The sequence below is a fragment of the Narcine bancroftii genome, chromosome 14, assembly GCF_036971445.1.
Source record: "Narcine bancroftii isolate sNarBan1 chromosome 14, sNarBan1.hap1, whole genome shotgun sequence".
Classification (NCBI taxonomy): domain Eukaryota; kingdom Metazoa; phylum Chordata; class Chondrichthyes; order Torpediniformes; family Narcinidae; genus Narcine; species Narcine bancroftii.
This window is the reverse complement of record NC_091482.1, coordinates 64,609,358-64,621,653: the sequence shown is the minus strand read 5'-3', so window position 1 is coordinate 64,621,653 and position 12,296 is coordinate 64,609,358. Positions and strand designations below refer to the sequence as shown.

General features: G+C 43.1%; 1 protein-coding gene across 20 annotated transcripts in view; it reads right to left on the bottom strand.

Annotated features, from left to right (window-relative positions):
- Nucleotides 1-12,296, bottom strand: part of map2k5 (mitogen-activated protein kinase kinase 5) — a 241,798-nt gene that overhangs the window by 193,709 nt on the left and 35,793 nt on the right. Inside the window, exon 1 of one of the 20 annotated variants that reach the window (XM_069910499.1) lies at nt 4,639-4,864. The exons of the other annotated variants lie outside the window; for them this stretch is intronic. Coding sequence (XP_069766600.1) covers nt 4,639-4,659 — 21 coding nt within the window. The 5' untranslated portion in view covers nt 4,660-4,864. Of the gene's footprint in view, nt 1-4,638; nt 4,865-12,296 lie in introns of those variants that run through there. 20 annotated transcript variants of the gene reach the window in all.

The window sequence follows — 12,296 nt, the reverse complement described above, 5'->3', positions numbered from 1 at the left end:
AAGGAACTGCTCACACTGGCCCTCTGAGAGTCTCATATTTATGAACCAATATTTATTTATTCATGCAAGAATATGAATGCACATACATGTCCTGCACATGTATTGTTTGTCTGTATTTGTGTTCGATCTGGTTGCACGTCTGTGTGTTTTGCACCGAGGACTGGCGAACGCTGTTTCGACAGGTTGTACTTGTACAATCAGATGACACTAAACATGACTTGATATATTAGTGAACAAATTACTGCCACTGAACCTTGAACTTGGTGAGGCTGAAATGACAAAACCATACATAAAGTTTGTGAAAGTTTAATGAGCTGAAATTGCTCATTTGCATTTGCTTACAAAATCTACGATAATTTTATTCCCCCAATTTTTTTTTAGAATTGTATGAAATATAAAAATTTAGTTAATCTACTGTTGTATTTTCACCAGTAAAATATGTATAGAATTACAGTATGAGACTGTTGAAGTGGGTTCAGTCACATCAGATTCAGTTTCCCAACCACCATCAATAAACAGAAATTCATTTTATGCTCTTCTTTTCCATTATAATTGCCCAAGTAACAAGATACAAATCCTGAAGTTTTTTTTAAGTCACCAAAAGGTGATTTGGACTCAAACTCTAAAAAACTGCAATATTTACATTTGTTCTTAAGATAAAAGCTTAATGGGGGGCGTGGCAAGATGGTGTAGAGTCAAGACGTGCAAACTCGACCTCTCTGGCCAGACTTTTAAATACCCCTTTTTTAACCCTTTGTTTCCAAGTTTAAACATTTTAAATTTTAGTTTAAAGTATTAAGGAATTATTATGGCCACTATTGGTAAAAAGACTAAATCTCAAGTTCAAAAGAAGATACATTTTCAAAGTGCTGAAGATCTGGGGCCTAGACGACTTGAAACAGCTCCAGGCTCAATTTCTTCATTGCCTAAATCCCAAAGATCGCCTGTGGGGGCTGAAAAAAAACCTATTACTCACCAAGTGAAGGATGGTGCTGGAATTACCCGTTCTCCGGAAGAAGGTGTGTGTTCCCAAGAAGTGGACCCTGATTTGGAAAGCCTTTCGACTTCAATGGGGGGAGCACGCAGGAAGACGACTCCATTGTTGGAAATGCATCAGGCAGCATTACAATCTGAAGAAATCTTTTTTCTTCGCGAATGGATGAGAAAAACAACAAGATGCAGGGGGAGACCAGCGGCGACCCCCTGAAGAAGTCGTGGTCCCGTCGCTGGGAGTCCAGACCCGCAGTAAAACTTTTTAAATGCCTTCTGTTGAATTGCAGCAGGAGCTGCAGTTACCTTGTTCTGCCACCATGTCAGAGAGAGCAGAGCTGAGATTTACTGATTCACAATGTATGCAATTAAATGCAGTTATTCAACCTATGTTGACATCTCCAATGAATGAGACGGTTCAAATGAATGCTGGTATAAGTTCAGAATTAAATATGGTTAAGACACGTGTGGATGCATCTTATGAAGAATTTTAAAACTGCTTTTTTGGACTGTAAACAACAAGTGACGTGACTTCTAACACAGAAAAAGTGTTGAAGGTGGAAAAATCAGTCATAGAATTAGGAGATCGTGAGAAGGAGCTAGAAAGAAAAACATATTATTTGGAAAATCAAAGCAGAAGGAATAATGTGAAAATTGTTGGTTTGCCAGAAAGTATAGAAGGACAAGACCCTCTTTAAAGACTGGATTCCGCAAATATTAGGGCAAGAATTTTTCTCTGGGGGATTGGCACTGGAAAGAGCCCATAGAGCTTTAAGAAGAATACCCTCAGCTGGTCAACCTCCGAGACCGGTAATAATTCAATTGTCTGAGTTATTTGGATAGAGAAGCAATACTTCGACTTGCAGTACAAAATGCGAGACAACAACAAACCCCATTATTAATTCAGAATAGTAGAGGCTTTTTTTATCCTGATCTGAGTCAAGATGTCATTCAACGTCGACGTCGATTTAATCCAGTTAAAGAAGTTTTGTGGCGTAAAGGTTATAAGTCATACTTTTCGTTACACCGCAGTGTTGAAGGTCTTTTACGGAGACTATCAATTTCGGTTTTTTGAGACTGATTGCGAAGCAATGATTTTTGCTGACTCATTGCCAGATATAAGAGGACAAAGACGTAGTCCTCCATTATCTCCTAAAGGAAAATTTGATAGCTCTGGAAATGGAAGAAATGGCAGAAATGGGAAAAATGGGAATGGAAAGAGTCCATCTCCTTCCGAAATGGGATCTTCGAGATTGGAGTCTTTTGGATGAAAAGAAGAATTTTCTTATTTTATTTTTTCTTTTGTTATTATGATACTTGGATGTTATTGACTGTTTGGCTGGAGAGGGAGAGATTTGCACTAAGTTCTTTACTAGTCATCAGCCACTGGTGGGTGATCCACACCCAATTTTTGTTTAGGGGATTACTACCTTTTGGTAATTTTTTTTTTGGGGGGGTCTTTTTCTTTCTTTTTTCTATATATAAAAAAAAGTTCATGTTCATGTTTAATTGCTGTATATGTCATATATTATTTGTTTTTTGAACGAATAAATAAAGTTTAAAAAAAAATAAAAGCTTAATCGGAAGCACAAAAAAAACATATGACGGCAATGTTTTATTCATAAGTAATGGCTAATGTTTGAAATACAATTTCTTCTAAATATTTCTCCAAAGTAAACTTTCACATACCACTCTATGTAAATTGGACAATAATGAATGAATCTAAACAGAACTCCAAGTTTAAGTTCTCGTCTATGAAGATGTAGCTAATCTGACTCTGGATTGGAAGTACACAAAAATCAGCCTGTTTCCTCCCTTTTTCTCCTTTGGTGAAGGCTCCATGTTTGAGCTGAGACCGTAGTCAATGTTGAGTTCATGATTATACATGAGAAAAATACTGAAGTGGTTTCCTGTTGCCTTCTTCAGTCGCAGTGTCCATACTGGATGGTTAACCCTGGCCATTGGTCAGTTACCAGAACTCTCTCTCGGCTTGCGCATCCTGCGACTTGGCTTAACACTTGGGTGCTCTCTAAACACAGATCCCAGATGTCTGTCCCCCTGCTTTCCTGTGGTGAGGCAGACAGCAGGCTGGCATGTACACATCCAGTGTGTACCCGGTGCGACCTGTTTTCATGGGCTGGCATTTGATACCAGGATGCCATTCCTGCTCATGATCTTTTTCAACGGGTGCCACAATTGTGTGTGTGCTGGATCCCTGTAACAATAGCCATGAGGAGTCGAGACTGAAAGTTAACCAATTTAGTGTTTTTAAATAAAGGGTCTCAAAGCCCCCACCCCATGAGGTGTTTTTCTGTCGATGGGAATTCTGGGGTGAAGCTGTCATTGTCATGTGCAACAAAATATATATATTTCTTGATCAGACAGTCTATTTATAAACTGTAACTTTGCATCTACAAATTGTAATTATGAATCTATAAATTGTAACTATGAATGTATAAATTGTAACTTAAATTCTCAGAGTATGTTAGGAGAGATCAAAAGATAGATTAGTCAGGGGCCACCTCTGGTGAGAAAGGACAGAGGAGGGCTGGTCCAGGTTGGAGTGGGCAATACATGAGAAGCCCCAGGGAGGAGGGTGGAGGTGTGCCACCCCCTTGGTGAATTTTTCTGCTGATGGAGGTGAGACATTTCCTGTCTCAATAGGTCTCTGAGCTCAGCCTTGAGGGCAGGAGAGACTGTTTTGAGTTTGTGGGGGGAGGGGGGGGGCATAGGCAGTGTCAGTGCATCTCTAGAGGGATGCAATCAGCCAGAAGGCACCCCTTTGATTCACCTTAGTCTTGGGGAAACCCGAATTCTTAAGGAGGGAAACCACGTGGTGCCCCAGTTTCACACCAGGTGGGTCTAACTGCTCAGACCAGTCCATTGGTTTACTATTGTCTGTCAGCATGCTGGCCAACCTCCAAAAACCCTCCCTCTCGTTGGTCCACACAGGAATCCTATCCTCGGGGCCTGCACTGGCTTCTTCCTCCTATTCCAGAACTGCGTTCAGTGTTCCTGCGTCTGTGTTCAGCCAAGACCTTTGAGACCCTCCTCACAGCACCAATTGTGATGAGTGAGAAAACAAATTCAATGGATCTCAAAAACCGAAATTGACTCTGAACACCATCTGGTAGTAAATGATCTTATTTACAAAAGATGATTGTGGGAAAATGGTAACAGGAATAACACACAAATGTGCACAGTTTATAGACGAACGTGGGGAAAGTTGCACCAGGAATAAAATGCACAAATTACAGTGAGAGTGGGAAAATTGCACCGGGGATAAAATACACAAGCACAACCCACGACCTTCACAATACAGGCAGCCCTCTGGTTACTGATAGCCCTACTCAGAAGCCAGTGGGATATCACATTCGAGCTCTTTCGTCAGGGCACCCAGAAAGATAGGGAGATAAAATCCCTGCAAGATGAGTGTTGGGAAATGCAAGAGGCACTGCAGGTTGCCCAAGAACAAGCGACCAATTTAGACCTTAAAATCATGGAAATAATTTCCATGCTCATCGAAACACAGCAGCTGCAAGCTCCTATCTGGCTCACAGCATGACTCAAGAAAAGTCCGAGCCATTGTCCAGCAGGGGGAGGGGATCAACACGTGGTTAGGGAATGGACTTTATGGATGGTGATTACCTTGAGGAAACTGAGTCCCATGACACATTTCCTGCCCCCTGTGAGCCCGAGCCTTTACAAGCCCGACCACTGACCACACGGTCCCGGGTCTGACCAGCAGACAATTGCCAATGCCTTGCGGGCGCCGTCAGAAGGGGTCAATAATGGTACCAGTCCGTGGGAACAGGAGGTGACTGCGGTCCAAGCCAGAAGTGGCCGGCAGGGCTGTCGCAGCCTGCTTCAGCTGTACCTTGACAGCCTGCGCTAGCCCCCCCTATTGTGACAGCACTGGCCGCCCCTACCCTGATGGGTTCAGGGAGCGAGAGGGGGATTGCATTGGCACCTTGGAGCCAGCCATGGTGCATTCGTGGAGGTAAGACTCCCAACATATGGGCGGAGAACCTCCACCTGTACACTCAGGCTTCTTTACTGCATGAAAGGGCCTATAGACAACTGTAGCTACTATAGCAGCTTGTTTAAGCAGCAAGGAGCTTTTTGTGCAGAACTTCCTCAGCAAGACAGGCAACAGCTGTTGCCGTGGTAACCGACACCTCAGCACTGGACATTCGATTGCACCTATTGTGATTCGATTATGACTTTGTTATGGACCTTTTATAATTTTGTTTTTCTCTCTCTCTCTCTTTCTTTTCAATCACCTAAGCTGTAGTATTGATGTCTCATTAGTAGTGTCAGGCAATTGAAGTTAAAATTTATAGTTACATTTATAGTAACAATTTGTAGATGTAAAGTTATAGTGATCAATCCATAGTAAGAGACGTATATATTTTGTTTCAACTGATATCAGCATCACCCCAATCTCCCATTAACCTGGGGTGGGGGCTTCGGGAGCTTTTATTTGAAAACACTAAATTGGCTAACTTTCAGTCCTGACTCCTCCTAGCTATCGTTACAGGTATCCAACACAGCCACTTATGGCACCCGTTTGAAGATAATGTGAGCAGGAACGGCTTCCTGGTGTCAAATGACAGCCCAGAAAAACAGGGAGCTCCGGGTTCACCCTGGGTGTTTGCCTGCTGGCCAGCCCTGCTGCCTCATCATGGGATAGCATGGTGACATGCACCTGGGCTCTGTGCTTAGGGAACGCCCAAGTGTGAGGCCAAGAGAGGGCTCTGACACTGGAAGGATGACTTTACACTGCCTGCCCGCAGACATTGGTGGTATGGGTGCTCACATATGCCAACCAAACTGGAGAAACCAGGCAGACGAGTTGGTGACCAAATAAATTCCTTTTTCTAACCTGCCCTCTGACACTGGGGAGCAGCTCCTACAGAGCATCCTGCTCTATCGTTAACACGGCAACCCTGTTTGGCATTGGTGGAGGACGCAGTCATTGAATTTGATTATGTGCCTTGTCCAACCGACAGTATCTAAATACGTCTTTTTGTTCTTTTAGTTATTACATGTACTTAAAGTCATTGATTTATCATAGTAATTCCAGAATGATGTGGCTTCCAAGGGGTGGAATGTGGTGCGTGGAGGAAACGCGTCCTCCCTGTCTGTCTGGAACGTGTGTATCGCAGGTGACCACACGTCCTCCCCGACTGGAACTTATTTGAAAGTCACCTCACCTGTCAGTCAAGGTTGGATGACGGCCAATAATTAGTGTGCATTTTGCCATGAGCTAATTCAAATCACTCAGTGTCACTAGTGGCTAGACACAGATTAGCACTGTATTTAGTACACATCTTGCTCTCTCTGCCATGTGGTTTGAGCCCGGACATCATTCCATGCTAGGTCGCTACTGTGGACATCGCTTGGAAGGGTCACAGATAAGGTATGCACTGCACTGAAGCTGAGCTGTAATAGTGCTATAGATCAAGACTTGCAGTAGAACCGCACCTCCCAATGATCAGGGGTCCGGGAGCATGTGTATACCCCAGCATATAGTGTGTACTAGAACTGCTTCACAACGATTATGGGCCCAGTAGGGTGTGTCAAACCCCTGCTTATGGTGTGCGAATGTCTACATCGTCTGTGTGAATTAGTAATTGTGTACTGTTTAACGTTTTCCTACACTCTTATAAATTGTGTGCATATTTTACTCCTGTTACAATTTTCCCACGCTCTTCCATAAATTGTTGTGTTAATAAAAGTTACGTGTAATTACGTGTGTGTCCAGACTCTTCTCTCTAGCAAACCGACCGAACCTGATGCCTTTTCTCAACAAAACTGATGCCGATTTAATTCTTCATCCCTCTCTGGTGTGCTGCACTGCTAAAGGAAGACCCAATGTAGGCTTGAGAAACAACATCTTAGCTTCCAACTGGGCATACTGCAACCCTTTCTGTCTCACTTGAGAGACCAGGTTGGTAGGGAGGAGAGGGAGAAGGTGAAGACATCTTTTAATCAACTTCCTTTCTCTTCCTTCAGTGAGTCATAAACCGAGGGTTGCATCAAATGCAAAAATGCCCTCGAGCCAAGAAAAAGGACAGCGAGGATAAACTCTTTGAAGTACTCATCACTATTTTGCCCTTTGGTGTATTCTACTATTTTATTCTACACTAGTTCTAGCTTAAGGCACACATCTTGTATGTTTATTGTTACAAAGGTTCACCAGTCTAAAGTAAAGCACAACACCACTTCATTCAACTTCTGCCTGTACAGTATTCTCTCCTGCAGGGCAAAGGTTAAGAGAGCACATCCTTCAATCTGAACAACCAGTTCTGAGATAATGCTTGATGGTGCACAACACATTACAATTACAAAACATCTGTTGTGTGGATTGTGGAGGGTCACGTGGCTCTCCGTCAGGAACTGAGTTGGAAGTCACATTCCCTGCCAATCAAGGTTGCCCACCAATTAGTGGATACCTGACCATTGCATCCCCTGGTGATGACCTGGGAGCGGACCCTCCACCTGAGCCAAACCCTGCTCCACTTCAGGTTGCAAACTGTGGAGAACGTTAGAGGAGTTGTTGGTAAAGTGTTCACTTCATGGGGATTGGGGCTGTTAGAGAGCATTGGATCCCTACCCACGTTAGTCAAGGAACAACAGGTAACATATTGTAACCCTTGGTTGTTATAAGTCTGTGCACAGTTGCTAGCAATGTTGTGCTGTGACTGATTGTACTGTGCTTGTAATTCTGTACAGTTGCTACTATTGGTAGTGTTAAGTCCAATGGGACTAATGATACTGTGTTTATAAGTGGAAACAGTTGCTGGTATCAATAGTTTGTTCAACGTGCCTGATTATAGTGTTTGTATGAGTATAGGTAGAGATTTCTTTAAGCAGTCCTTGTACCTCTTTTGCACCAAAGAAGAGGTACAAGGACTGCTTAAAGAAATCTCTTGGTGCCTGCCACACTGACCACCGCCAGTGGGCTGATCTCGCCTCCAACTGTGCATCTTGGCGCCTCACAGTTCGGCGGGCAGCAACCTCCTTTGAAGAAGACCGCAGAGCCCACTTCACTGACAAAAGACAAAGGAGGAAAAACCCAACACCCAACCCCAACCCACCAATTTTCCATTGCAACCGCTGCCTGCCTGTTCCGCATCGGACTTGTCAGTCACCAACGAGCCTGCAGCAGACGTGGACATACCCCTCCATAAATCTTCGTCCGCGAAGACAAGCCAAAGTATTGGTCGTGTTAAGTCCAATGTGACTGATTATACTATGTTTTATTATTGAGAATATTAGTGTATAAAGATCCCTTTTTCAATCCCCTTACATATGTGTTAATAAAGATCCTTCCTGTGTTCAGCCGGTGTCCAGACTTGATGCTCTTCAAAGCCACCAAACTTTTCCCTCCCCTATAACATCACAACATAAACTGAAATAATCTCACATCTAGAAGAAGCTATTGAACTCGAGACCAACTTCACTCTACCTGTCTTCTTATATTTTACATCTACATGTTTTGTGTCATCAAATCAAAATATTAAAGAATAGTAAGCTAGCACAAAAAATGCAATAATAATATGAAAACATTTGCCAAGTGGAAATAGTTTTGTGGCAAGTAAACTATCCATTTTATTCACTGATTTCCACTACATAACAACAACAAAAAAGGAACCAGGACTACACAGAGAATAAATCAGCGCCTGGGGAAACGTTCCCCTTTAAATGAGTGTTCCCATTAACAGGGTGTGCCATTAACTGGTGTGTACTGGATATTAATCAAAAGACAATGCAGCAGAAAAATGTGACTGATGGACTGTAAAGACATTAAGCATGCTGCATTCAAGGCCTGAAATACTATAATATTTTGATACTCATTATCAAACAATAGTGCCAGCTGCCACTAATTTCATTATTTCCCTTTTAAGTGACTGTACAAAACAGTTATTTAGCATTAAATAGTCCTGTCCCTGCTAAAACTTCAACAAGATAATTAAAATGATACTTGAGTCTAATATGATTCCATTCCATTTCGGTACTCATTTTTGGTCGGTAATAAATGGATTGGCAAAGTACTTTAAAGTTCAAAACTTTAATCTTCACTAAGACAAAATAAACCTGACACCGAGCTACAGGATACCTTCCAAAGACATAATGATGTTTTCTGTCTTCACTATTCTAATTATTGTGACATATTTTAAATCAATATATTGTGCAACAGATCGGGAGATTTATCATGGAGACAAATGTCTTCTAAATCTCATTTAAAAAAGCGTAAAGGGGTGAAACATTTGGCCTCATTTGAGAAGGGAAGGAACAAAAGAAAATCAGTCACGTTCTGCTGAGATCCCTACTTGAAAAAGTCTCCAAAAGAGGAAATAAACAGAGAAATAAGATAAAGTTTTTAGTGTGAAAGATTCAGACAAGCCTTTGTCCAAACTCATCCATACCAATCAAGTTATCCATCTACACTGATCCCATTTTTTTTTCATTTGGGTCGTATTTCTATCCATGTCTTTGAAACATTATGATTGGACCTACCTCTATCACCTCCATATTCCATAAATTTACCAATCTATGTGCCTGGCACAAACCATTTAAATCTTTCCCCTTTCAACTTCAAGACATGGCATCTAGAATTTCACGTTCCCATCCTAGGAATGGCTCTCATAGCTTCATATATTCTTAATTTCTATCAAATTGCCTATTGTCCTTTAGTGCTCAAGAGAAAAATCAACATTGGTGCAACCTCCTGATGAACCTCCTGAACCTTCTCCAAAAAGCCTCGTCATCCTTCTTGTAATGTGGTGACCAGAACTGCATTCAATGTTCCAAATGTGGCTTAACCAAAGTTTTATTCAGGTGCAACATGACCAACGTTTATGCTCAATGTCCTGACCGATCAAGGCAAGCATTTTTGTTCCTTTAATTCACTCTGACTGTTGAGGGGCTGATCTTCTTTGGCTTGGCTTCGCGGACGAAGATTTATGGAGGGGGTAAAAAGTCCACGTCAGCTGCAGGCTCGTTTGTGGCTGACAAGTCCGATGCGGGACAGGCAGACACGATTGCAGCGGTTGCAGGGGAAAATTGGTTGGTTGGGGTTGGGTGTTGGGTTTTTCCTCCTTTGCCTTTTGTCAGTGAGGTGGGCTCTGCGGTCTTCTTCAAAGGAGGTTGCTGCCCGCCAAACTGTGAGGCGCCAAGATGCACGGTTTGAGGCGTTATCAGCCCACTGGCGGTGGTCAATGTGGCAGGCACCAAGAGATTTCTTTAGGCAGTCCTTGTACCTTTTCTTTGGTGCACCTCTGTCACGGTGGCCAGTGGAGTGCTCGCCATATAACACGATCTTGGGAAGGCGATGGTCCTCCATTCTGGAGACGTGACCCATCCAGCGCAGCTGGATCTTCAGCAGCGTGGACTCGATGCTGTCGACCTCTGCCATCTCGAGTACTTCGACGTTAGGGGTGTAAGCGCTCCAATGGATGTTGAGGATGGAGCGGAGACAACGCTGGTGGAAGCGTTCTAGGAGCCGTAGGTGGTGCCGGTAGAGGACCCATGATTCGGAGCTGAACAGGAGTGTGGGTATGACAACGGCTCTGTATACGCTTATCTTTGTGAGGTTTTTCAGTTGGTTGTTTTTCCAGACTCTTTTGTGTAGTCTTCCAAAGGCGCTATTTGCCTTGGCGAGTCTGTTGTCTATCTCATTGTCAATCCTTGCATCTGATGAAATGGTGCAGCCGAGATAGGTAAACTGGTTGACCGTTTTGAGTTTTGTGTGCCCGATGGAGATGTGGGGTGGCTGGTAGTCATGGTGGGGAGCTGGCTGATGGAGGATTCTACTAAATAGAATAATACCTAGTGTCGCCGAGAATATTCTCCCAGAATCACAGTGCGGCTTTCGCGCAAACAGAGGAACCACTGACATGGTCTTTGCCCTCAGACAGCTCCAAGAAAAGTGCAGAGAACAAAACAAAGGACTCTACATCACCTTTGTTGACCTCACCAAAGCCTTCGACACCGTGAGCAGGAAAGGGCTTTGGCAAATACTAGAGCGCATCGGATGTCCCCCAAAGTTCCTCAACATGATTATCCAACTGCACGAAAACCAACAAGGTCGGGTCAGATACAGCAATGAGCTCTCTGAACCCTTCTCCATTAACAATGGCGTGAAGCAAGGCTGTGTTCTCGCACCAACCCTCTTTTCAATCTTCTTCAGCATGATGCTGAACCAAGCCATGAAAGACCCCAACAATGAAGACGCTGTTTACATCCGGTACCGCACGGATGGCAGTCTCTTCAATCTGAGGCGCCTGCAAGCTCACACCAAGACACAAGAGAAACTTGTCCGTGAACTACTCTTTGCAGATGATGCCGCTTTAGTTGCCCATTCAGAGCCAGCTCTTCAGCGCTTGACGTCCTGCTTTGCGGAAACTGCCAAAATGTTTGGCCTAGAAGTCAGCCTGAAGAAAACTGAGGTCCTCCATCAGCCAGCTCCCCACCATGACTACCAGCCCCCCCACATCTCCTGAGGGGCTGATAAGTTAATGCCATCAGTGATAATCATTTCCTATTTCCAAGTTCTATCCATATCATATTCCCCATGGAATATCCTCTTTAAGTACTGTTATGATGTGCTCCCTAATCAATGTTACAACTCCTACTCCTTTTTTTACATCCACCTTGTCACACACAAAGCATCTGTACTCAGAATATTGAGCTGCTAGTCTTGCCCTTAACCAAATTTTCATTCTACACTATATCTGCAGCTTTTCCAGAGTTCCCTTCCAAGCGACTGAAATTCAGTGCTGCCATAGCCTCCCATATTTTCACAGGTCTGCAAAATAAATGTTAAAAACTGAAGAAGAGAAAGTTAGTAAAGTAGCTTAAAGTCTGGAGAAAAGATAACAGATTTAGGAAATTGCAAAGGCCCTTGGTAAGCCTGCTCCAAAAAATAATTTCAGATTTAAGGAAGAAATATAAACAACCCACCTAGCCCACTGAGCTGTTCCATCACGAGATTACAGCTGATCTATGAGGCAATCTTTGCCATATCAGCCTCAGACACTTTCATATCTTTGGTTAATAAAAATGCAAACTTAGATTTTTTAAAAGACATGCATTTGAACAGTGCTTTCCATATCTCTTTCAGAATGTCCCAAAGTTCATCACAGTCAGTTAAATATTTTTCAAGAGCTGTTTCAGTCATAATGCAGGAAGCATAACAGCCAATTTGAACATCACAAATTCCCGCAAAAACTTTGTGACACTACATGTGGTTTCTCTTAGAGCAAGGTCCACTGGCCAATAAATACTGGCCAGGCCAT